The sequence below is a fragment of the Equus quagga genome, chromosome 2, assembly GCF_021613505.1.
Source record: "Equus quagga isolate Etosha38 chromosome 2, UCLA_HA_Equagga_1.0, whole genome shotgun sequence".
In the NCBI taxonomy this organism is placed as follows: Eukaryota; Metazoa; Chordata; class Mammalia; order Perissodactyla; family Equidae; genus Equus; species Equus quagga.
In genome coordinates, this window is record NC_060268.1 from 97,228,291 (window position 1) to 97,254,525 (window position 26,235).

The 26,235-nt window shown below is 49.4% G+C and overlaps 1 protein-coding gene across 1 annotated transcript in view; it reads left to right on the top strand.

Annotated features, from left to right (window-relative positions):
- Nucleotides 1-20,000, top strand: part of SH2D4B (SH2 domain containing 4B) — a 92,794-nt gene extending 72,794 nt beyond the window's left edge. The window contains exons 8-9 of the mRNA XM_046652788.1: nucleotides 15,774-15,994; nucleotides 19,575-20,000. Of these exons, the coding sequence (XP_046508744.1) occupies nucleotides 15,774-15,994; nucleotides 19,575-19,667 (314 nt within the window). The 3' untranslated portion in view covers nucleotides 19,668-20,000. The remainder of the gene's footprint in view (nucleotides 1-15,773; nucleotides 15,995-19,574) is intronic.
- Nucleotides 20,001-26,235: the final 6,235 nt, after the last annotated feature.

Sequence of the window (26,235 nt, forward strand, 5' to 3'; positions counted from 1 at the left end):
TTTTTGTATGTTGCCTTTGCTCAGAAAAGCAAAAAGGTGGCAGCCCCAAGTTGGTTTCCACACTCTTCAGAGTTAACTTCGCTCATATGTAAGGTCCCAAAGTCTGGACCAAAGACTGGTAGGGTCCAGCTTGTCTCCCAGTGTGGGAATTCCCGACAGAATCCCAGATAGGACGCCCCCGTCCTAGTACACAGAGGGAGGCTGCTGCCCCGCAGGCTGCCTGCACCATCTGAATGTCAGGGCAGCCCTGCTGTGGCCGGGCTGGGGGCCCTTCTCTCCGCTGGTCTTGCTGGGCGTCTCACTGGGGCAGCTCTGCCCCGTGTCTCTCTCAGGCTCCTCCTGGGACCCGTGGGCTGGCCCCGGCCTGCTCTTCTCCGGGACCAGAGAGCAAGCAGTGCATGCTGGGATCTTGACGTCTCGTCTTCGAACCAGCACACCGTCCCCTCACCTTGTGCCACTGACCACCATACATCCCCGAGCTGAGGGTGGGGAGCGGAGTCTGCTCCTGTCGTGTGAGGAACCACAAAGCCGTCTATCAGAGGGTGTGAGGAGAGGGCGGGAAGGAGAACTGGAGCCTGTAACGCCACCGATTACAACCCCAATATGAATCTTTTCTTTCCCAAGTAAGACGTTCCAAGTTGACTAAGCTGGATTTTAGTTGCGGGTTAAAAATGACACAGTACTGTGACTTGTGTTGACTTACCTGCCCGCAGACGCATTTGCGTGTGTTGTGCTATAATCCAAAGAGTGATGTGGACAAGGAGTCTGAAGATGTGGGGCCCCCCTAGGACCCAGCAGCTCTGTGACCTTGGGGGTGTCCTTTATATTCCCCGTCTGGGAGACAGGGGTTAGAACATTGAATTCACAGGATGCTTATGAAAATCATCCCACCAAGGTGCTCTGTCCACCATAACGAGCCACGTCGGTGTTGGTGATGATGTCCCCTGAGTCCATGGTGGGCCACCAGCGACCCCGCCTCCTCTGGGAAGCATTTGGGGAAATGGGCTCAGAGCACAGGGATGGGGGGAAATGGCTTCCCACGGGGACCACGGGCTTCTCCATAAAGTCTCCTCTGTTAAAAAGGGAGAGAAAGCAGTCAAGTCATCCCTCACTCCTCCTTTGTCCGTCGTCAGGTTCCAGGGGCCATAAGGGAGACTTCTGGTTATGCAGAAATTCTCCTGGGAAAAGTACTGCACATAAGCTTGGCTGAGGGAAAAAAGCCTATTTTGGGACTTCAACATGTATCTAAAATTGTTAAGAGCATCCTCTGTCTGAACACTGGCTCAGTCAGAACCCGTTCCTCTTCATGAGCTTTGCTTCCAGAAAACAGTCTCAGCATGGCCCCGGGGCTGACGGTCTTGGCCACAGCCCGCTGGCTGTCCTGTGTGCGTCCCTAGGGCTTGGTAGGGTCCAGAGCTGTGCAGCCGGTGGTGCGGTTGGTGTTGGTGACCTGTTCCCGTGGGATGCTGCACAGGTGCTGGGAGCGGCTCCCAGGCGTGGCCTCACCTGCGCCCGGGTGGGTGTCATCGTCCTGTTTCTCACGAGCACGAAGCGGGGTCTTTGCCGTGGAGGAGGTGCCCCCATCAGTGCAGACAGCACGGTCTACGGAGAGCGCAGCAGCTCGGGGGCTCTCTGTGTGAAGCGAGAGCTTCCACGTGGCATGGGCGCCGCCTCCTGGCTCCCCAGAGCCGTTTAGAGCAGAGGGATGGTGCTGGTCACAGAGTGGTGAGATTCTAGAAGTCACCCAGCCCTGCAGACTCCTTGCTCTTGACCGCAGTGTGTCCAGATGTGTCCAGAGGATGGGAAGGAAATAGAGGTCATACTGGTCGTTGTTAGCGGTTCCCTGGGGGAATGTCTGTCTGGGACAAGAGGAGCCTTGTGGTGGGATGGTGGGGGCAGAGCCACCTCTTCTCAGGCTCGGGAGTCCTGTCTTGAGGGACTTTATCTTGAGGGAGATTATCAGAGAGGATGGAGCAGGGGCTGGGCTGGGAGTTCTGAAGAAAGGACCTCTTGATGGCTACAGCTCACTGTGGGGCCTTGTAGACGGCCTGTGGGCCCCTGGCTTGGGGAGCGGGCGGCCTTGCTGCTTTCTGCCCTGGCGCCTGCTATGCGGTGTGATTCTGAGGGGGGGTTCTGCCGGCATCATTGCAAGATCCCTGGCCCTGCCCCTGCCGAGCCTCCTGTTTGCCCAGGGGGTCAGGAGCACCTGGAATGCTGGCCGGGGTGTGGGGCTGGCCATGGACTGGGTGCCTGGGAGCCTGTGGGCTGAGGGCCCAGGTGTTCTCTTTAGCCTTGCTCGTTGTTTCTCTGCTGCCGGTGGTGTTTCTGGGCCAGGAGCCAAGGTGCAGGCGGTGGTGAGCCCTCTGGATGGCCTGCCCAGAGTCCTGTGGGCGGGGGGCAGACCCCCCCCAGGCTGTCCTGCAAGGAGGCGGCCCCCGGCAAGGTGGGAAGATTGTGCCCCGGGAGGTGGAGGCTGAGTGGTTATGGCTTCTTGGCTCGGCCTGTCTCCTTGCTGCTCTGGGAGGCCGCCTCTTCTCAGAGCTGCACAGAGCAGGAAGGGCCTGGGGGCTGAGCAGGGCTGACCGTGCGTGGAACTTGGCACGATGCTGCTGTGTGGTCTGGCATGTCCGCCTGGCTGTCGCTGTTCAGAGCAGTTTGATGGACACCGTCTCATGGGTACTCTCAGCTGCCTTGAGCCGGGCATGGACAGCCCTTTACAGGAGACCACGTGGAGGCCCAGAGAGCTTGAGAAACCAACCCCTGTTTACACAGCAGTAAGCACGGAGCTGGGGCAAGATGAGGGCTCCTGGCTCCTGGTTTTTGACTCCATTCTGGCGGCTCCTTGAATACACTGCTCTCCAGGGATGGAGACTGGGGCAAAAACATGTCCCCTCTGGATTTACAATCCCCCCAGATGTTCATTTGAACTTCCTTTACACACAGCCTGAGATCTTTATTCTATGTCTCACCCCTCCTCCTCCTGTGACCTTGCAGAGTGGAGCTGCCGCCGTCCCCAGCTGGAGGGAAAGTCTGGGGATGCCCTGTTGCTCTTCGGGACCACTCTCAGGGGCTGGAGTCAGGGGCCAAGGTGCAGAGAGTGAGCCAGCTCAGCCCTGGGCCTTGGCTTCCAGGATCAGGGGGAGGATGCGAGCCCAGGGTGAGGCTTGAGGACCAGCTGAGAGGTGGCAGCCGGAGTGGGGACCTGGCGGTGTGGACTCAGGCACCGAATCCACGTTAAGCAAAGGATGCTGAAGAAAACGGAGGTGGAGAAATAGCAACAGCCACTGCATTGTGGTGCTATGAGGACTCAGTGCATGATGTTTGCAAAGTGTTTAGAACGTGCCTGGCAAGCGGCGAATGCTCCTGTTTGTCGTATGGAATAAGGAACCACGGCCGCCTTTGGGGAGGCACATCAGGCCTGGAAGTATGAAAGTGGCGGCTCCTGCCCTTGGGACACGCCAGTGACGTCAGTTGGAAGTAAAGAGAAAGGTGACATCAAATGACAGCGCACAAGAGGAAGGTGACACTTATTGAGGCTTCTGTAAAAAAGCACAAGCCTGAACTTTCTTTTGTTAGGAATACGATACTCATCTTGAACAGTGCTTTGAAAGCTGTGAGGGGTACATGTGGGTCATTAGGGGCATGACCAGCATCTCGTGATCCATCACGTCAAGACATCCGTGATGTCTGACTTTCCTCTCCTGGGCAGAATTCGGGAGGGAAAATTTCCACCAGGTCTGATCCCAGATGCAAAAATTCTAAAGAAGAAAAAAGTGGGTCACTTGACCTACTTTCCTCTTAAGTTCCAGCTTAAGCTGTTCCAACTGAGAAATAAAGGAATCTTCTTCCTTCTTTTTTTTAAAAATCGTGCACTGGCTGTAGAGTCTCAGAAAAGGATTGCAAAGAAGAGCGGAGCCATTTTTTGCTTTAGGAAGGCGTGGACTGCAGTGCATTCCCGAGATGTGAACTCTTTGCTTTCAGCCGTCCCTGGTTCTGCATTTCTGAGCTTAGACCCTCTGTGCCTGGTCTGCCTCCCGCCTGTGGTTGAGATGTTCTTCTGAGTGCTTCGTTTCTGATCCACAGATGTGGGTAGCAAAGATGTGTGGGAAGGTCAGAGGCTGAAGGACCTGGGGATGTGGATTTGATTTCGTAGAACTGATTTCTTATTTTCTATCTGGATTTAAAAAAGCACACAGAATAGCGATCAACAGTGATTTCTGGTGATGCAATGATTTGATATACTTCGGACGGTCCCGTTGTATTTCTGGTGGTTACAGAAGGTTCCTCCTGCCTCCCTAACTCGGGGAAGGTCCCCTCACAGGTTAGAACCTTCTTCAACTCCAGGAAGCTGCCTTTGGGTTTTCCTTGCTCCGGGCCCTGTGCTCTTGGTTTCCCCCGTCCAGCCCCAGGCTCATCCCAGCCCTGGCCCCTGGGGCTCCTGCTCAGACCACAGCCCTCGGCCTCATGTGTTCACAGGACTGAGAAGGGAGACTTGAGGCTGGGGGGCACAGCTCTGTCTTCAAACCACTACACGCCCGACCTGTAAGGGCCTCAGGGCCGGGACGCCGGGCAGCTGGTGCCGGCTTTGGTTCAGTCTGATGAACTTTCTAGCAGTTACTTTTCTGAGATGGAATAAAGGACGTCCAGGAGTCGTTAGCACCCGTGGCCGGGGCTGTAAACAGAGGCCAGACAGCCCCTTGTCAGGACAGTGAAGGCCTGGCTTGTCCCGTCTGATGAGGCTTCCATCAGATCACACACTTTCCTCCCCTCCGCTTCCCACCGTGAACCGTTCTTTCGCTGCTTCTCTGAGAAATGAATGTGGCGGCCTTGACGTTCACTGGAGGACAAAGTCCGGTCGTAGGAGTAGCTGAGAAGCCTCATCTGGAGATGAGGACTCACGTTAATATTCACGCTTAATTACTGAAAGTTTATCAGACTCAAAGCACCTTCTGTTTAGTAATTACATTCTTTACAGATTCGCCTGCCAGAGTCACTTGCTTACAGGTTTCATTTAAAATAATGATTCTGCTTTTGGCTGTTATGATTCACGCTCCCCCACCAGCCCCCCAGGTGCACACCAGGCGGAGCGCGTCCCCTACACAGGGATGCGACAGCCCCTGGCCACTTCCTGGAGGGGTCAGCCTGGCTTGCGTCTGTGGTCTTGATGTGTGGGACACTATCTGCCCCCTGCAGACAGCAGGGTGGGATCGACATTCCTGCAGCTGTGTTTCAAGCTTGTGTGCAAAGAAAACGTGAAAAAGCAAAGTTCCTTTACTTCTCCACAATTTCTCGGATCTCAAGAATTATCGCCGCCCCCTTCTTCCCCTCCAGGTAGTGGGGATAAAACTCTAGTCCATTTTGTTTAACGTCATCCTATTCGATGGTGCAGTTTTTTCTGTTGACTTGGTCCCTGTGGGGAGACCAGCCTCTAGGCTTTCCTCCCCTCCCTGCTTCTCCCCAAGAGGGCCTCTGAGCGTCTGGGGCTTCCCTTTGCTGTGGGAGGTGGTCGTGGGTGGGGCTGCCATATGGATGTGCACACTTTGTCCTGCACAAAGGTGTGTGGCTGAGATCCTGGTCCCCAGCTCTGCTTCCAGGCCTTCTGCTCTGTGTGGGGCTGTGTCCACTGGGAGGTGCACAGAGGCACCGCTGGGACGGTGGCATCCCTGGAGGGGGGCGCCTGACCTTGGACCGCTCCTCAGGGTGGCTGGCCTCACCTGTGGGCCATGCTGGCTTGTATGTTTTAACTGATAATTTATCGAATCTTTGCTTTGTGACAGCTTTGTGTTGAGTAAACGTTGAACTTCAGGGTTTCATTTGTGCCCCACATGGCTCTCTGGAGGGGTAATAGGTATGCAGGGCTCACAGATGCCCGCTCTCCTCCAAGCATCTCACGTACATTGACTTATTTAATTCTTCAACATCACTGTGCACTTGCCTCTGGCACCCGCCCCATTTCACAATGAGGAAGCGGAGCAGAGAAGCGAGGCCACCTGCCCGCGGCTCACTGTTAGTGCATGGGGCGGCAGGATCCCAACCCTGCTAGTCTGGCTGCATGGTCCACGCTCTCATCCGTGATGCAATGCAGCCATTTTCATCGCACAGGTGAGGAGCTAGAGGCTCCGAAGGTTGAGTGACTGTCCCGGGGCACATTGTACCCAGGGGGTCAGTGTCTTTCCAGAGGAGGAAGAGGCGGCTCTTCCTCTAGGAGACACCCAGCCATCTCTGGGGCCTTGCCAGCTGTTTCAGCCGCCATGTCTTAGTCCCAGCTGGGGAGGTGTCTGCTCCTCGAGGCTGGCATCAGCCCCCACAGAATTCCTGAAGGGGGCTGCTCAGGTCTCCGTACGGCCTGCAGAGTCCTCATGTAGTAAATGGCCTGAAACCGACTTGTCCACATTTGGGATCATTATGTTGCCTGGGCGGGGCCTCTCGGAGGCAGGATCCTGAGCGAGGCATTTAAATAATTGGTTTGTTGATTGTTGATGTTGAGCTCTTGTTGTGTGCTAGGCACACACAGGCATGTGGTGAATGAAACCGATAATTTCTCTGCCCTCGTGGAAGTTTGCAAGTAACTGAAAAAAATCAAACCTGTAGCATCAAAAAAGAGAATTTACTGGCTCAGTTGACGGAGAAACCCAAACGGAGGGGCAGCTTCAGGCTTTGCTTGATCCCAGGAGCTTAAGTTCTCGGCACCTCCTCTCTCCATCTCTCAGCTCTGCCGCTCACCTCGTTGTTTTCTTTCTCAAGCAGTGCATGGGCCTGTGCTCGAGTGCCCGCGTTCTCCTAGATTCAAATCCAGCAGAAGAGAGGGTACACTTTTCTCTCCAGTCCCAGGATTAGTCCCTGTATTCTCCCTTACTGGGTCTGGTTTGGTCACATGGCCAGAAGAAGGGCCAGTGGTCCTGGGCAGGCAGAACCAATCAATGTCCACCACAGAGAGGGAAGTCGCCTGTCCTCTGTCCTAGGGACACTGTGGGGCCTGTCGGCGAGACTGGCATGAGTCCCATAATAAATTTATATGCCCGGTTGGGGTCGTGCTGCACAGGATCCTTGCATAGCCAGTTTCAGAGGTCGTTTTGCTGAGTGGTTGCAACCCTCTGTCGTGATCGGCCGCATTAGTTATTCGAACCTGGCCTGTCATCTTGGAGCAGACGATCGCGGGCACGGGATGTTCCCTCTTGTGCGTGAATATATCTGGAACCAAGAAGCTTGTCCCGTGAAACCCTTGTCTCACCAGTTAGCCATGGTTGAATTTCATTTGGAGTTATAAAAAATGAAGGCGTTTGAACCCATTCATCACAATCTCTGCCGCTTTAGGATGCTTTGAGAAACTGAGAATGAAGAGCTTAATAATTCCAGCCTCCTTAATGCTATCATCTGGGAAGTATGGCAATAAAAGAGGAAAGTCACAAAAATGAATGAGAAAGAACTGAGCACTAATGGAGGAGCTGTGGACCGGCGAAAGCCTTAAGAAATATGCACGTCAGATGAATTGAGACCCATAAAACGTAAAACGTCGTGTCTGGCCCATCTGGGTCTCTTTCTTTCCCAGGAGAAGCCTTAACAGAGAACTAAAAGCAGCTCATTTGGTGACTGAGGTCCACTTCCAAGCTAATGGTTTCAGGGCCCTGGATGGAGTGGAGGAGGGGCTGGGAGGTGAGTCCCGGGCCAGCTTGAGGCTTTGCTGACAGGTGGGCTCACACTAATTTTTCTCTCGGCACACTGGAAATAGTGGCCCATTGTGCTCTGGCTTCTGTTGTTGTCACTGAGAAGTCGGCCACCAGCCCAGTTGTTTACTCTTTGTGTTTACTCTTTGCGGGTCATCTGCCTTTTGTCTGGTTGACAGAGTGAGACTCTGAGGAGCTTGGGGCTGCTTCACTGTGATGTGTCTTTGATTCTCAACCATTCGCTCTTTCAATATTGTCTCCTCCCCTCTGCTCTTCGGGATTCAGATTGTACGTGCTTTAGACCTTCAGCTCTGTCTCCATGTCTCTGAACCAGCTGACACTTAGATTCAGCGTCTCTTGTATCACATTATCTAAATGTCCGGGGATGTGTCATTCTTAGCCTTCACTGTGACTCTTCACTCATCTTGTCCCTTCTGCTCCCCTTTCATCCTTGCACCACCACTTACTGCTTACACAGAGTCTGCCCGGCCTTCCGGGCCCCCTTCACATCCCCCTTCCTTGCCTCTGCAGAGCCTGCTCTGACTTCTTCAGGCCCCGTTAGTCCCCTCCTTCTTGTGTCTTTCACTGCACTTACTGTCCTCTGCCTGAGATGTCACGGTGTAGGGCAAAGAGCACTGGACTTGGAGTCCAAGGACCTGAGTTCAAATTCTGGCTCCACCACTTAGTAGCTGTGTGGCCTTGGGTAAGTCACTTGTCTTGCGGACCCTCCGTTATGAACGGATGAGGACAGGGATGTTAGGAAGATGAAATGAGATGAGGGCCACAGAGTCCCCAGATGGTGCCCCGTGCTGACTCTGGCATGAGGCTTCTTCTGTCACCCTCAGTGTGTCCCGTTGCCTCTCTGCCTCAAGATGGAAGCCATTTCCAGCAGCCTGCTGGTCTGGGAGCTGGATTTCAATGCTACAACTGTGGAAACACAGCTCTGGAGCAATCCGTAGATGAGGAAGCCCTTTCGGAGCTCACATCCCTGGCTTGTCTGCCTCCAGTCCATGCGCCTTCGATCCATCTTCCACCCTCGAACATTCTCACATTCTTCTGTTTGGGAAACATCAGTAGCTCCCCGTTGCCCTTAGAATTAAGTCCATAATCTTTGTAACGGCGTGGAGAGCACTTTGAGGCCTGACCCCTTCCTACCACTGCATCTCACCACTGTCCAGCTCCTGCTTGAGCGACAAAGAACCGTGTGCTAATTCCTTCAGCCCACTGCGCTCCCTGCATTGTCCCTCTGTCCTGGCCTTTCTGCTCTCAGTCTAACTGACACTTCCATCCTGGGCTCATTGCTGGGGGGGGGGGGGGGGGGTGCCTCCCCTAGCTGCCACCACAGCAGCTGAGCCCACGCCCACCTGGCCTTTGTCTCCACCGGCTACTGTGAGCCTTGTTTTCAAGAGCAGAAACTGTGTGTCACTCATTGCTGACTCCCAGGTGCCCAGCATGGGGCCTGGCTCCCAGAGATTGCTTAATAAATGTTTATTAAAGAGAGGAAGGAAAAGGGAAGAAAGGAAGGGAGGAGAGAAAATCTCCCTGGAAACAACATGTCTCCGATTGTCCGGGGTGAGAAGTGGCTCAGAAAGAATCTGCAGTTGGCTTCTCCCATGATCATTCCGGAGCAGCCACCCCGGAGTGTAGGCTGGTTGGGCTGCATCCCTCAGCCAGCCCTGGTCGTCAGCAAGTTAGGAAGTTTCTGTGATCCCAACGGAGTGCTCACTTCCCAGCCAGAAGGGGTGAGGCGAGGCCCAGCCCTCTTTCCTCGGCCAAGAGGTAGAGTGTTTAGGAGGGGCCGAGGTGGGGTGGGGTGGGGTAAGATTGATGCCCAGTTCCCAGGACAGTTGGCTTAGAGGCAATCCAGGGCAGAGGCAGATGGGGAGGGCAGAGCGAATGGGGTGGGAAAACCTGACAGCTTCTCCTTGCAGGCTTCCTGCAGGGCTCCTGGCCACCAGCGGCATTTTGTTGGGGGTTGGGTTTTCTGTGAAATGGTCTTTGCCATCCTGAACCGTGAGGCTGTCTCACCTTTCTTCTTGGGCCAAATCACAGTTTGGATTTCCAGCTGAGTATGAAAGAGGAGGCAGAATCCACAGATGCTTATTATTCTCTCAGATGCCTGCAGACTCTCCTGGGAGGGGCCCGGCTGACTCTATGGCCCAGGTTGGGGCCCAGAGATCCCAGCAGTGCCCTTCAGAGGACGTCACCCTCAGCAGCCTCTGTTTGAGAGGATTGGCGTGGGGGCACAGCCTGGCACTGCTATGCCCATCGCTGCTACCAGCACAAAGTGACATCAGTGCTGGCACATGTGTAAGACACAGTGTATCCAATGCAAATGTGCTACAGTGTGTCACATAGTCGTTGTGTTACCAGGCTCCACGATAAGCACATTCATGGTTTCCTTTAACGAATTCTCAAACAGCCTCGTGATGCAGGTAGTATTATCAGTACCACTTAATAGATGAGGACACGGAACTGGGTCTCAGAGGGGCTTAAGTCACCTGCCCAAGGCGACCTGTTGATCAGGTCCCTGAGCTGTGATTTTAGTCCACACGCTTGGTCACTGCCCCAGACAAACCCCCCAACATCCCAGGCACTTGGGGTCTGTTCGGGTCTTCCAAGAAGCAGAAGGGCAAGAGGTTTATTGGAGGAAATGCCTGTAAGGATGAAGGGGAGAGGGCACAGGAGAAGGTGGGGGCCTCTGACCTGCTGCAGCCTGAGCTAGAAACGACTTCCTGTGAAGGTTGCGCAGGTTGGACACTGAATCAAGGGGCCCTGCCAAGGGGGGTGGTTGCAGGGACAAGGTTTGGAATGCAGAAGAGTAAGCTTTGCCGTTTTGGCCCAGAAAGCCGCCCTTTTCTATTTCAACCCCTCGGAGGAGGGATGTCTCTTTCTAAATTGCACGAACGTAGACTGTAGGCAGCCGGCGGCCTGTGCTTCCTGGAGAAGAGAGGAGTCCTTGGCTGAGGACTCAGGGTCAGCTGGGCCAGGGGGCCAGGAATGAGGAGGAGGCGCTGCACAAGGGGGCCTGTGGTGGGCAGCCGGGAGCGGTGCATGAGGCAAGCGGGCGATGGGCCTGGAGAGGCAGGCAGGGCCGGGGCCCGGAGCCCGGCATCCATTGTTCCTGAGCCCAGACTCTGCTGGAGGCCAGTGGGAGGCCTTCAAAGGTTTTAGATGACAGAGAGGTCATGGCCGGGGGTACTGGTCACAGTCGGATGTTAGTCATATTCCAAGTGGACTGTTTAGTCTCCCACCCAAAGTGACGCTCGGCCGGTCCAGCTCCAGTCTAGGCTGGGCTTCAGCTTGGGGTACATGGACTCGGGATGGGGTGACATCATCTGGTTCTTCTTCCCAGTCCTGACTCTCCCCCGTCTCCTCTTACTTACCTCTCCCCGACCCTCCAGCCCCCTTTAGGGTCTAGGTCTCCTGGTGTTGCGGGGGGGAGGGGCAGTGTTGGGTCTTTGGACAGCTCTGGGTGGGCCCTTTTGGCCCTCTGTTGGCTGTCACCACCCATCTGGCTGAAGGCACCAAGGCCTCCATGGGGCAGCCCCAGGAATCCTATGTTGATGCCTCAGGCGCCCTGGGTGGGAGAGCTCCCCACCTCCTTCCCTCTGTCTCTCCCCATGTAGGTTTTCTCCATGTGTAGCCTGGTTGGGGAGGGGGTAGCTGGCTTGATTGCCTCCTGATAAGTCCTGGGGAAGGAGTAAAGTGGTGGCCCCCAGTTGTGTTGGTTGTCGATAAAAGGGGGACAGGTGACAGTGTAGTTGCCTCTGTGTCCTCTGCTTTGGGCATGAGGAAAGCCCTGTCACTTATGTCAAGTCGGAGAGGAATGGGAGGGGAGTGGGTCTTCGGTGAATTGGGAGCAGCACTGAAGATGGGGAGAAGCCGCAGTATGTGGGGCCTCAGGGCCATGGGACGGGCAGCCAGCTACCTTCTGCCCTCTGCTGTGTCACTGACAGCAAATAATCCCCCTGAATGTGTGTAGAGGGTGAACAAGTGGGTGTGTGAACAGACAATGTTCAAGTCACCTCTTCCCGGAAGTAACGGATGATAACAAGAGCCAATGTTTCCACTGCTCTTCTCAGTTTTGAAATGATTTTAAATTCTTTATCTGACTTGAAAGTCATAATGTGCCTTTTAAAATTGTTATTATTTTTATTGATATCACATTGGTTTATAATATGTAAATTTCAGGTGTACATCATTATGTTTCAACTTCTGTAGAGACAGAAGTTGCTCGCCCACAATAGACTGTTTTTTCTCTGTCACCGTACACGTGCCCTTCACCCTTTGCACCTCCCTGACCCCCTCCCCCTCTGGTAACCACCAATCTGTTCTCCTTATCTGTGTGTTTGTTTATCTTCCACATACGAGTGAAATCATATGGCATCTGTCTTTCTCCTTCTGACGTATTTTGCTTAGCCTAATACCCTCGGGGTCCATCCATGTTGTTGAAAATGGCTGGATTTCATCATTTCTTATGGCTGAGTAGTATTCCATTGTGTATATGTACCACACCTTCTCTCTCCATTCATCCCTTGATGGGCACTTGGGTTGCTCCCAAGTCTTGGCTATTGTGAATAATGCTGCAATGAACATAGGGGTGCATGTATCCTTTCGAATTAGTGTTTTTGTGTTCTTTGGATAAATACCCAGCAGTGGAATAGTTGAATCGTATGGTATTTCTATTTTTAGTTTTTTGAGGAATCTCCATACTGTTTTCCATAGTGGCTGCACCAGTTTGCACTCCCACCAGCAGTGTATGAAGGTTCCCTTTTCTCCACATCCTCTCTAACACTTGTTATTTCTTGTCTTGTTAATTATAGCCATTCTGACAGGTGTAAGGTGATATTTCATTATGGTTTTGATTTGCATTTCCCTCATGATTAGTGACGTTGGACATCTTTCCATGTGCCTGTTGGCTATCTGTATATCTTCTTTGGAAAAATGTCTCTTCAGATCTTCTGCCCATTTTTTGATAGGGTTGTTTGTTTTGTTGTTGAGTTGTATGTGTTCTTTATATATTTTGGATATTAAACCCCTATCAGAAATATGGTTTGCAAGTATCTTCTCTCAGTTGGTGGGTTGTGTTTTTTTAAAAAAAAATTTTTTATTGTGGTCTAAATAGTTTATAACATTGTGAAATTTCAGTTGCACATTAATATTTGTCAAACACCATATAAATGTGCCCCTGCACCCCTTGTGCCCATCCTCCCCCTCATGCCCATCCTCCCCCCCGCTCCTGGTAACCACTAAATTGTTCTCTTTGTCTGTAAGTTTGTTTATTTTCCACATATGAGTAAAATAATACAATGCTTGTCTTTCTCTGTCTGGCTTATTTCACTTAACATGATGCCCTCAAAGACCATCCATGTGGTTGCGAATGAGATGATTATGTCTTTTTTATGGCTGAGTAGTATTCCATTGTGTATATATATATATATATATATATATATATATATATACACACACACATACACCACATCTTTTTTATCCAATCATCAGTCATTGGGAAGTTGGTTTACGTCCATGTCTTGGCTATTGTGAATAATGCTGCAATGAACATAGGGGTGCATATGTTACTTTGGATTTTTCATTTCAAGTTCTTTGGGTAGGTACCCAGTAGTGGAGTGGCTGGGTCATATGGTATTTCTATTTTAAGTTTTTTGAGAAATCTCCATACTGTTTTCCATAGTGGCTGCACCAGTTTGCATCCCCACCAGCAGTGGATGAGGGTTCCCTTTTCTCCACGACCTCCCCAAGATTTGTTCTTTTTTGTCTTGGTGATTATAGCCATTCTATTGGGCATAAGATGATATCTTAGTGTAATTTTGATTTGTATCTCCCTGATGATTAGTGATGTTGAACATCTTTTCATGTACCTATTGGCCATCCATATATCTCCTTTGGAAAAATGCCTGTTCATGTCTTCTTGTTTTGTTCCTGGTTTCCTTTGCCTGGCAGAAGCTCTTTAGTCTAATGTAGTCCCATTTGTTTATTTTTTCTTTTGTTTCCCTTGCCTGGTGTGACATAGTATTCAAAAAGATACTGCTAAGACAGATGTCAAATAGTGTGCTGCCCATGTTTTCTTCTAGGAGTTTTATGGTTTCAGGTCTTACATTCAAGTCTTTCATACATTTTGAGTTAATTTTTGTGGATGGTGTAAGATAATGGTCTACTTTCCTTCTTTTGCACATGGCTGTCCAGTTTTCCCCACACCATTTATTGAAGAGACTTTCCTTTCTCCATTGTATGTTCTTGGCTACCTTGTAGAATATTAGCTGTCCATAGATGTGTGGGTTTATTTCTGGGCTTTCAATTCTGTTCCATTGATCTGTGTGTCTGTTTTTGTGCCAGTCCCATGCTGTTTTGATTACTGTAGCTTTGTAGTATATTTTGAAGTCAGGGATTGTGATGCCTCCAGTTTTGTTCTTTTGTCTCAGGATTCCTTTGCACGATCATCTCAAGAGATGCAGAGAAAGCATTTGACAAGATTCAACATCCATTTATGATAAAAAAAATTCTCAGTAAAATGAATATAGAAGGAAAGTACCTCAATATAATCAAGGACACACATGACAAACCCACAGCCAATGTCATACTCAATGGAGAAAAACTGAAAGCTATCCAAGACCAGGAACCAGACGAGGATGCCCACTGTCACCACTCTTATTTAACATAGTGTTGGAAGTCCTAGCCAGAGCAATCAGGCAAGAAAAAAAAATAAAAGGGATCCAAATTGGAAAGGAAGAAGTGAAACTGTCACTTTTTGTGGATGACGTGATTCTATATATATAGAAAACCCTAAATCCACCAAAAAACTATTAGAAATAATTAACAAAGAGGGTCAATTTGCAGGGTACAAAATCGACATCCAAAAATCAGTTGCATTTCTATACACTAACAACGAACTAGCAGAAGGAGAAATCAAGAATACAATCCCATTTACCCTCGCAACCAAAAGAATAAAATACCTAGGAGTAAATTTAACCAAGGAGGTGAAAGACCTGTACACTGAAAACTATGAGACATTACTGAAGGAAATGGAAGAAGACATAAAGAAACGGCAAGATCTTCCATAATCATGGATTGGAAGAAGTAACATTGCTAAAATGTCCACACTACCTAAAGCAATCTACAGATTCAATGCAATGCCTATCAAAGGTCCAATGACATTTTTCATGGAAATAGAACAAAGAATCCTAAAATTTATATGGAACAACCAAAGACCCTGATTAGCCAAATGGTCACTTGCTTTTGAAGTAGAGGGTTGAGATGATCACTTAGATGTCAAAGGACGTTGGAGAAGTTGAGTGCTTGGCTGAAGATCAGAGAGCCAGGTGGGGGCAGAGTTGGCAGGTAGTCTGGGTCTTCCGACTGCCCGCATCTTCCCACGGTCCGGCCTCCAGACCTGATCCAGTAAACTGCCCTGCTCAGACGAGAGCAGCTCCTCCAAGCATTCGGGGGTTTGCCACTGACATACCGACAACTCCACGGCAGACCCGCCTTTCCTACTTGAAACCGCACCGTGAAGGACTGCAGAACCTGAGTGAGTTTCGTCCCTTGAGCTGGAGTGAAGCTCAGTTTTGTGCCCCTGTTAGGAAACTGTTTGCCCAGCGTCCACAGGTAGACGGAGGAAGTCTTTTTACTTCTTAAGAGGAAATACCGTTTTCAGGCGCTCATTCACGGGTATTGGAGAGACAACTGAGTCAGGAATCCAGAGTCGTCCTGGTCTCGTCATTAAAACAGAACTCCTAAAGCTGTCCACAGGGCAGTGTGTGTTGACTTGTATTTGTAATCGATAGGTGCTATAAGTCCACCTCATTACCGATTCTTTGCCTACCCGATTAATCCAAATTAGTGTGGCTTAATTTGGAGAAAAGCATGCTAACCTCGGGTCTTAGCAGAAACTGTGGTCCCCAGACTCACGCCTGGTTGCTCTGGGCCAAGATGCGCCCTCTGTGAAATGAGGCGAGAGCCAGACAGCCCCCAAAGCCCCTCCCTTCCCCAAACCCTCCACGGAGGATGAGGGGCTGGGTGAGTGGGGGAGGCTGAGGGTGCAGGGGTGGCAGAACCTGCTGACATTTTTTTTTTTCTGTTTTAAACCAGGAATTATTAGCCGAGAAGATGCAGAGCATCTCCTGGAGAACATGACTGAGGGAGCGTTTCTGGTTCGGGTCAGTGAGAAAATCTGGGGTTACACCCTCTCCTACCGCCTGCAGAATGGGTTCAAGCACTTTCTCGTGGACGCCTCTGGGGACTTTTACAGCTTCCTGGGGGTAGACCCCAGTCGCCACGCCACACTCACCGATCTTGTTGATTTCCACAAGGTATCCCTCTTCGGGGGGCTCGTGGGGAGACGACCTGGGCAGAAGCTTGAGCTGGACGGGGAGCCGGGCTGCAGGCATTCTAAGAGGTGGGGATGGAGAGTGAGCAGGAAGCCCCAGAAGGTCCTTAGGGTCCCAGGGATATGCAGTGTCGGGTAGAAGAGACCAGAGGTTGGCTAGACCAGGCTCTGGGACCCACTGTTCTGTCGGGCTTGCCCTCTGACGGTGCAGGCTCCCCAGGCGCCCTCTCACCTGGAGTACCTGGGTGCTCCTTGCTGTCAGCTCTCAGGAGCTGGTTGACCAGCCTTCTGTCCAACTTCATCCTCAGGGGTCCCTCCTGAGGACATTCTGGGCAGGCCCCTGGTGGCTTCGTAGATGAGCTGAAACCTAGAGAGCAACTCTGTGGATAGAGGAGCTTTTCTCATCGAGTTATGTCTCTTGTTCCAGCTACAGCTTTATCACTTAGGTGTGTGGCCTCAGGAGGGTCACTTCATCTCCCTGAGCTTCAGTTTCCTAATGGGGCAGGCGGGTGTGACTAATACTTAGCTCAGGGCCCATGAGCATTAAGTGAGGGAGTGTCCCTAACAGCACGCCAACCATAACGTGGTGTGGAAGTCCTTACTGCCCGGAACTGTTTTTGTTCTCTGTTCCTTTGTTCTCTGTTCCCTGCGTGGACCTCGCATCCAGAGGGATGTCACCTTCCAAACAGCGTGTGTAGAGAGAAGTGACTTCTGTGTTCAGGTGGCTGCTGGCATTGGGAGTAACTGGGAGGAAGCCAGAGGGGGAGCTCGGTGACCCAGAGGCAGGACCCAGGGATGCCAAGGGACTGAGTCGTGGTGGCTCAGGGACCCACCATCACCTGAGCTTTGCAGTTGTAAAAAGTTCACAGAGTTGCTTGCCTGTGTCACTGGGTTTTTGCAATAGTAATAGTGATAGTGTGGACTCTTGGATCTGCATTGCTTTTTCTTCACGGATGTCCCCAGGGCTCTGACCTTATAAGTTCATAGAAATTCACCCGTTTACCAATACTGGGTAATACTGGAAAACTAGACTGACCAGGTCAAGGCAGAATTCTGCTTGTGTTGGGAACAGGCTTGTGACAACTCCAGGAGAGAGAAGGGCAGGGGGTGTGGATATGGCACCTTCTCTGTGTCGAGCACTGTGCCTGTTGCTCCACATCCAGGTTCTCATTTAGTCATCATGATAGCTCTGAGGGTGGCATGTTAGTCCCATTTTGCAGATCAGGAAACTGAGGCAGGGAGGTTCAGGAGGTTGTCTAAGTTTTCAGGGCTGGTACCGGCCAGGTCCAGGAGTCAAGCCTCAGGTCGTGTGCCACTAAAGCTTGAGCTTTTTCCTCTATGCCACATTGCTTCCTCTGTCCAAAATAAGCTGGTTTGAGCAGTGATGAGCTCCTTGTCCCTGGAAGTATTCAAGCGAAGGGCAAACATCCATTTCTCAGAGATGCTGTGGACAGGTTCCCACAGAGGAACACTTGCCAAGATGTCTTGGAAGGTCTGTGTTCTCTCCCAGATCTAAGACTTGAGACGGCCGATTTAGTTCCTGACACTAAAGAGAGATCGCATTTATGCCCACCTGGAGATCTGGTGGCCAGCTTCTATAAATTAAAATTTTAATTACACGCTTAATTCATGATTACATTCTAAAAAAAATCAAACACAATATGAGGTGAGGGGCTCATCGGTTTCAAATCTCCGTTTTCATCCTCCACCTTGAATTATCAGTTTGCCTCGTAACATACTTGTTCAGGTGTTTCCTGGGCATTAATGTAGAAATTTACATCCGTGAGGAAATACATAGTTTTGTTATTTTTCACATAAATTGGATAATCCTTTACCAGTAGCTCAGAAATTTGATTTTTTTTTTAGCATCGTTAATGTATCATAGAGTGTATTTTTTGAAGGCATGGTCCCTGGAATTAGGCTGCCAAGTTTTAAATCTCAGCTTCATTTCTGTGTGTAACTTGGGGCAGCTGCTCAGACCTTTGTACCTTGGTCTCCTCTCCAGTAAGATGGGTTAGTAACAGTGCTGCCTCGTAGGGTCACTGTGAAGATTCGAGGAGCTTTCTCTGTGCAAAGTGCTGAAACAATACACCCACGTTTGTAAGTTATCAGGACATGCTGGCTGTTACTAGAATACATCCGTGAGGTCTTCCCGTGTCATACGTGTACCCCGTGCTTGTAAATGCTCTGTGGTATTCCACGGTTTGGACGCATGTTACACTTTAGTTGTCCGTCCTCCTTCTGAAGGCCACGTCTGCAGCTTTCAGGTCTCCGTGGTCACAAACCTCGCTGCCGAGACTTGCTTGTGTGTGTCACTTTGGGCACGTGTGCAAGTATTTCTCTAGGGTGGGTCCCTCGAACTGGAATTGCTGGATAGGAGTCTATGCGCGTTTTAATTTGAAAAGATCTGCCAGATTGCTTTCCAAAGATATAGCACCAATTCATGCTCTTGCCAAAAGTGGATGAGGCCATTTCCCTACGCTGCTGCCAACACTGGGATGATCAGTCATGTTAATTTTTTCCCATCAGATGGGCAGACACTGTCCATCACTGTTGTTAAGCTTCATTTCTCTGATTATCACTGATGCTGAGGATCTTTCGTATTTTAGTGGCCACTTGGATTTCCTCTGTGAATTGTCTGTTCATATCCTTCATCCATTTTTCTTCTTTGATGTCTCTCTTATTGATGTGTCAATTCTTCCGGCGACTAAATTGCTCTTTAGTTGTGTCTATTCTCCTCTTCAGTTCTTCTGTTGAAATTTTTCTTTTAATTTGAACGGGCATCTTTTACATTTCCAGCTCCTTTAATTGGTTCTTTTTTTTGAAATAGCCCATTCTTGTTTCACGGATGATGTATCTTCTCATTCCACCGAGGAGATTAAATACACGTCTCTTAGAGGCTCTTCCTGTTTGTTTTATAAGCTTGATATTTTCTTGGGAGTCGGCTCTGTTGTTGAGTTTGGCACTTTCCTTTATGGTTATGATTTTCCTTAAATGTTTATAAGTTTTGGGCTATAAGGGGGTCTTTGAACTGTGGATTTCCTGTTTCTCCATCAGTGGGTACAGCTGCTGTTTCCTAGATGCAGTCTCTTCGTGCTGTAAGGGTTGGGTTGATGGTGGGTAGCTCATCTTGGGCATGGGAGTGTGAATTTCTTGGATCTTTTCTGCCTCCCAAGGAACTGCGTGCCTCCCCTCGCTTCCTGACCTGCCTGAGGCAAGGAACTCTGCTCTCTGGGGTCCCCCAGTCTGCCCTGCTGACACTTCCTCTAGCCCCTGCCCCACCTTAACTCCTCTGACTATCTCATCCTGTATGCCTTTTGGTTTTTGAGGGTTCTTCAGCATTTTTGCTCTGTTGATGTCCTTCCTTCTGATTTTTCCATATTTTGTGGATTCATTTCTTTTTAAAAGCATATTTTTTTCCTGTCATTTCTATAAGTTAGAGTGAGGAGGAGGCAGATAGATATTCTTAGTCTTTCTCTTTTGAACTAATCTCTCTCGGGTGGATGTTTATTCCCCTTTCTGGATTATAAATGAATTTTTCTTTTTCTCTTTTTTCCTTTTAGGAGGAAATTATCACTGTTTCAGGGGGAGAGTTGCTGCAGGAGCCTTGTGGACAGAGGGACAGCCCACCAGACTACCACCTGTTGTTTGAATGATTTTTTCCTTCCCTATCAATTGGATTCCTTTGGGCATCCTATTTTGAACTCCACTTAAGAACTTCCCAGCTCGAATCCTTATGGCCTTTTGAAAGCTCCACCACCATCCAGAGGAACAAGTAGATTTATATATTTCAAGGGCTATGAAATATATGGCATAGGTGCTTGTGGTCCCCAACCCCATGCCTAGGACAGAAATTGCTAATAGCTGATGCAACTCTTTCATGAAGAGTTTAGATATGACCTCAGAAGATGAAGTCTCTTTGTCATGACTGCCCTAAACTGAGCTCGCAGAGGACATGGGTCATGTTTTAATAATCCAAGTAATTCCAGTGCCGAACTCTGAATTGAACACATGGTGGACGTTCAATAAACGTTTGTTGAATAAATGCACTTCTTCTGAAAGTTTTCCAACACCAGTCAGCCATGATTTCTAGTAAGTGATTTCCTATTTGTCACTGTGTATAAAGTCATGGAGGTTACGGAAGAAATATCGTAAAGGCTTTGTATGGAAGACATAGATGCTGCATCTTTAATGGTGTCTGTTACCATCCTCATTGATATTATCATTGGAATTACCCAAGGCTCCTGAGCCCCAGCTTCCAGAACTGATGACCGATCTGCCCCGCCTCCTTTTTCCTCGTCTTCTGCCAGCCCTCCTTGGTCTGGGAATCACCTCTTGGCTCTGTTCTGCAATGTTGAGGCAGTGGTTTCATGTCTTCCGACAGATGTGCCTAAGAGCTGGGGTGAATTATAAGTCCAAGAGTGGTTTGTAGACGTCTGGTAAGGCCTTTGGCCTCCAGGATGTGGCCCTCGTTGTGTGGGGTACTCAGATGGTTACCTCTGCCCCTGTAGTCTTTTAGATCGTAGTCTACTGTCCACTTAATCTGAGTATGTTCTTCTTATTAACAAGAAGACTCTCCCAAGAACTCCAGTAACTCTCAGGGATGGTGTCTGTGCATACTCATGTTTCATATTTATGGACATATACGTGGAGACAGCAGGTTATGATGGGACTATCACGGGCTCTAGAATCAAGCAGACCTGGTCCAAATTCCCACGCTGAAACTTACTAGTGTTGTAATGATCACAGGGTTGCATTTGCTGAGAGTCAGAGGACAAATGGACTCTGGATGTCGGTGAACTGGTCTACTTCACTTGATGGCTGCATCAAACATCTTATACTCGGCTTCCCCTCGGGCCTCCCCTGTTCCTCAGATCCTTGGCTGCTTGTTTCACCCCAGTCGTCCCCACTGCCATCAATTTTGCCTGGGCTGTGCTTTCCCCACTGTATTGATCAGCATCGTGTGAGCATAGGCAGTGGTGCCTTGTCCCATGTGGTGCTCTGGGCCTCTCACCTCCTGTTGCTGCAGAGGCATAAGATGCCGTGCAGCCAGGAAGAGGTCCACCTCTCAGTGAGCCTGTGCTCAGTGAGAGACAGAGGCTGCTAGATTTCTTGGTCTCCATTCCTCCTTCTCGGGGGGGCTCTTCTGAGCGGCACTTCTCTGTGGCCTCTTAGAAGACAGTTCAGGATCCAGCAACCAGCCATGAGGAAACCAAGCCATGGCCAGATCAGTACCTGATCTTGCCCCTTCTCTGCCTCGCTCGCCTCTCTCTCTCCCTCCGGCTCCCAGAGATCGCACTCCTGAGTAAGATTTATGCAGCACATCAGCATTTGCTGCAGGCTCTGCCTTTTGGGGAAGCCAGGTGAGGACGTATTGTACAAATGTGCTCAATAATACCAGCCTGGGTCCATGACATCCCTCCTGTCTGCCTGTCTCCCAGGGCCTCTGACCGGATAAAACAAAGTGATGGCAGGAACCTGCTTTCTGAACTCTAACACCCTTTAAAACCATAGCTGATGATTATTGTCATTACCTTCTTTCTGTTAGACCCAGAGGAACTGAATTTTAGTTTTGGCCAAGCTACTTACCGACTTTGTGACTTCGTTCAAGTCATTTAACGTCACTAAAGCTCCGTAGCACAGAAGAAAATTTTCTGTATGGGCCTCACTAGGTTTTTTGGCCGGTCAATTAAATGATGAACGTGGGAGCCCGTCTAGATGAAAGGTATTGCTGACGACGACACAGTGACAGCAGGAACGATGTCATGCTCAGCGGTGACGTGTCAGGGGGCTATAATGTGATGATTCTCAAGGTGTTAGAAGAAACCTTTTGTTCCAAAGCAGCTTTGAAAGCCAACCAAGACAGGTTGAGAACCTGAATCCCCGAGCTGTTGTTTCTGTCACCCCTAATTAAAATGTGGGGAGACAACAGCTGCATTTTCCATGCCTAACACATTTATTTCATTTTATTTGGGGCCTGCACTTTCTGCATGTCTCATATATTTTAGGTTTTACCTGGCCTTAAAATAAATTCCCTGTAGGTTGTCCTGAAAATGAAATTACTGTCTGGAAAACTGCAATTTCATCTCGAGAGTTTTATTATGCTAATAAATGTCAGGATTCTCAAATAAAGGAATTGCCTTTTTTTCCTTTTTTTTTTTCTCCCTGAGCCCTACAAATAGAATGAAAAACAGTCTGCTACAAGACCCAGCAGAGGGAGAATTTACAATCTATAACCAGAAAGAGAAGTTGTAAAAAGCACTCTGCAACTTAAGGGAAGATAAATTTTAAGGAACGGAAGGGTAGCTTGGGGTAGGGATTCAAGGAGATCTTGGCGTGGTGGGGCTGGGGAGCTGGGATGGGGGAGTGGGGGAGCTTCTGAGGGGCGTGGGCTGAAGGAGGCCACTGGGAGTGGGCATTAAGAGGGACATGCGGACATGGGACCTGGAGCTTGGGCAGTGTGTCCGCCTTTGGTACCCTTGAACTCTTCATTATCCTCAGAATTAAATCTGGATGCAGAAAGACCTTTGTTTTGTGACCCTGGACAAGCTTCTCCGGTTCCCTGGGCCATAGTTTCTTCTGTGAAATGGGGTAAACAATGCTTGTCTCAGAGGCTGGCCATGAAAAATAACATAATGTGAGGGTTTGTAAGAGTAATGACAAATACTGTTTTAAGCTGTGTGTGTGTGTGTGTGTGTGTGTAATTCTCACAACCGTGCTGAGAGAGGCAACTCTATCATTTCCATCTTACACATGGGGAAACTGAGGTACAGAGAGGTTGAGAACCTCCCAGGGCCGCTTTTCTGGTGGATCGATATTCTAAAAGCTCCTGGGCGCTGCTGATGCGCTGAACCATGGGCCACACTCTGAGAAGCGAGCATGAGAGCAGGTGTTTGCAGATTGCAGCCGCGGGCCAGATTCCGTTCCTACCAAACCCGCCTGTGTTTCTACAGCCTGAGGGCCCAGAGTGGTTTTTTACATTTTCAGATGGTTGGAAAAAATTAAAAAGAAGAATAATATTTTATGACCTGTGAAAATTACATTAAATTCAAATTTCAGCGTTCATAAAGAAAGTCGTCTTGGAATACAGCCCCGCTCCTTTGTTGATGCGGTGTCTTTGGCTGCGCGTGGCCTGCAAAGCCTTAAACATTCACTGCCCTGCCTCTACAGAAAACGTTTGCAGACCCTGGCTTTCAATTATGGTGCATATGCTGGGAATTATTTTACTCTCTTTCTCCGCTTTATCTAAATATACGCTCAGGAAAGATTCTCACATGGTCATTTATGCTTCCGAGGACCCTAAGGAACTCTTATGTTTTCCAATAGAGTTCCCGTCTTAAATGTGAATCTCATGTCTAGTAATCAAAAAGGAAGCTGATTTCTTTGTCAAAGCGTTTTCACCAAATGTAAGCAAGTTCTGTCGCAGCTGCAGAGATGCTTTCCATGGGCACAGGGTCGTTCGCTCTCTAGAATTCATCATCCTTTCCTACCGTTGACCGTGTAGCATCGTTTCGCCCTTCGAAAGTGAGGTCCTGGAGGTCGGGCAGTGCTGCATTGACCTGTGTGTTTTACGGTGCCTGGAACGGTCGACGCTGTTGAATTGCGTTTGTTATGGATTAGGGACAAACTGACTGTGCGGATTTCAAAGACCTTCTTTAGCCTTTAGGGGAACCTGCAGTCGAAAAGCCCAGGCTGGGCGTCACAGAGGCTTTGGGTTGGAATCTCGAATCTGCTACTTTCAGTTATTAAGAGGAATAAACAAACAAACCAATGAGATTGAAAAACTCAAAGACAGCTCTGCCGGCAGTGAGTCTGAGATGGGGGAACTGAGACGTGAAACAGAAATCGCCACTTGGCAAAACTGTCCAGGAACTTGCAAAATAGATAAACTGGACTCAGCCACAGCACGCGGGAGAAACTAAGCTCAGACTCTCGCAGCCAGCTGTGCAGACCCGAGTGTTTTAACAGGACGTCAGGCGAACTGATCCAACGGTAACTCTGCGTGACTCTCTTTTTCTTTAATTGTGGTAAAATATGCGTAACATAAAATCTACCATTTTAACTATTTTTAAGTGTCCAGTTCAGTGGTATTAAGTACGTTCACATCGTTGTAAAACCATCACCATCATCCATCCGCAGAATTCTTCACCTTTCGAAACTGGATCTCTGTATCTATTACACTACAACCCCCCTTTCTCCCCTCCCCCAGCCCCCGGAAACTAGCCGTCGACTTTCTGTCAGTATTAATTTGATGACTCTGGTCATCTCCTCTAAGTGAAATCATACACACTTGTCTTTTTATCACTGGCTTGTTTCCCTTGGCATAATTTCTTCAAGGTCCATCCATGTTGTAGCATGTGTCAGATATTCTTTTCCTTTTTAAGGCTGAATAGTATTCTATTGTGTCTACAGACATTTGGTTTATCCACTCATCTGTCAATGGACGTTTGGGTTGCTTCCACCTTTTGGCTGTTGTGGGTAATACCATTGTGAATATGGGTGTCTATCTGTATGACTCGTGTTCTAGAGAGTTCTGGGTGCTCCAGCCACTCCCCAGTTTGCAGATTCTGACCAATCCCTGCCAAGGCCATTCTCTGATCGACTCCAGCTCCCCCATCTCAATGAGTAGCCGTTTCTAACTCCCACCTTTTGAGCTCTTCACGGCCCCTCTGATATGTGTTCTCCCTTGTTGCACCCAGCTAATAAACCTAGCTGTGGTCACATATGTGTTCTGAGGGCCCTTTAGCTGGTGGGCTTTAGAAAGACAGCAGCTGTAAAGCGTGGGGTCCTTGATAGCCCTTAATAAGAGCTGAAAGTCTTCTCTCCGTCGACTGCACTCAGAGCAGCTGTGTCCATCCCTGTTGTGTGTCCGTTGACATCCTCATCTCAGAGGATGCGCTCATGGACTTGCTGGGCTTCTGAGCTCATCCCCTGGGAGATTGTGTAAATGAAGGATGGTGAGGTTGCAGAGCCAGAGGTGTGCCAGCTGATGCTCTGAAAGGAAATTTCTTACTCTGGGGGCAACCAATGTCAGAAGCCCGGGAATCAAAGGGACCCCCTAGATGGGGGCTGACAAGAGGAGGCCTGAGGAGCAGAACGAGGCAGCCAGCAGACTCATCAATGGGGGACCCTTAACCCATTCCCCAAGGGCTTCTCCCCTCCGTAGACACCCCTCCTTGCTCTGCCCCCCAGGCAGGAGGAGACAGCAGAGTATAGTGGGAACAGTAATTCTTCGGGGGTCATCAATATAAATCTGAACTTAAAAGGCAGAAGAAGAATAAAAGAGGCTTCCAGAAAGAAGCAGCAACTGGCACAAGCTCGGTACGGAGCACGAAGCTGCGTAAGAGTCTACGTGTGTGTGTTCCAGGGCAAAAAGCCTTGACTGTGATGCACGGGTCATTCAGACCCAAAGGCGGGCTGTGCACCTGCGTGTGTGTTCGTGTGAATGAAGCCCTGATATAGCTTTTTAGCATAATTTACCCTTCCCTTATCATACAAACTAAACATTTGCACAACCAGATTCATCACCAGGGACACATTCTGCCCAGATTCTCAGTCATCTTCTTCAAGCCCTTGGGGCAACAGCAATTTGTGCCAATAACTTGGGTGTTGACCAAAAATTCAGCCTAGACCTGCCATAACTTGGTTACTCCTCCTGTATCTTTTCCCGACTCCTTTAATCAATATTGTACTCTGCCGATTACCTTTTGTGTCTTATGCTGGCATGTCCCTGGTTAGTTTGCTGTTTATTCTCACATCTTCACAGGTTTTTGGTGGGTTTTCCATTTGGCTTGACCAGATTGGCTGTAATTATTGCTTCATTTGCCTTTTCATTCTTTAATGATTCTTTTTTCCCTGGGCAGTTGCTGAGCAGTTTGATAAGAGGGGGGACCCACCCTCTTACGTGTGGAATGTGTATTCTTTGCAGCCTCATGTTTCTACTGGTAGGTGGATGTTGAACAGAACTACAGAAAGCTCTTTGGGATAATCAAGTCTCTCCCCTCATTTCCAGTTTCTAAGGATTTATGGAAGGTAAGAAGCATTTGTAAAGCTTATAAGCAAACAAAACAGCTAAAATATTACACGGAGATACGAAAATTAGTATTCAGTAAATAACTAAATCTGTAGAAACATCTGTGAGCTGGGAGCCCAGGGTCTGACTCTAGCATGTTGTTTCAGGAACAGTCACCTCCCCAAGTCTGCCTAACAAACAGGGTTTTCCAT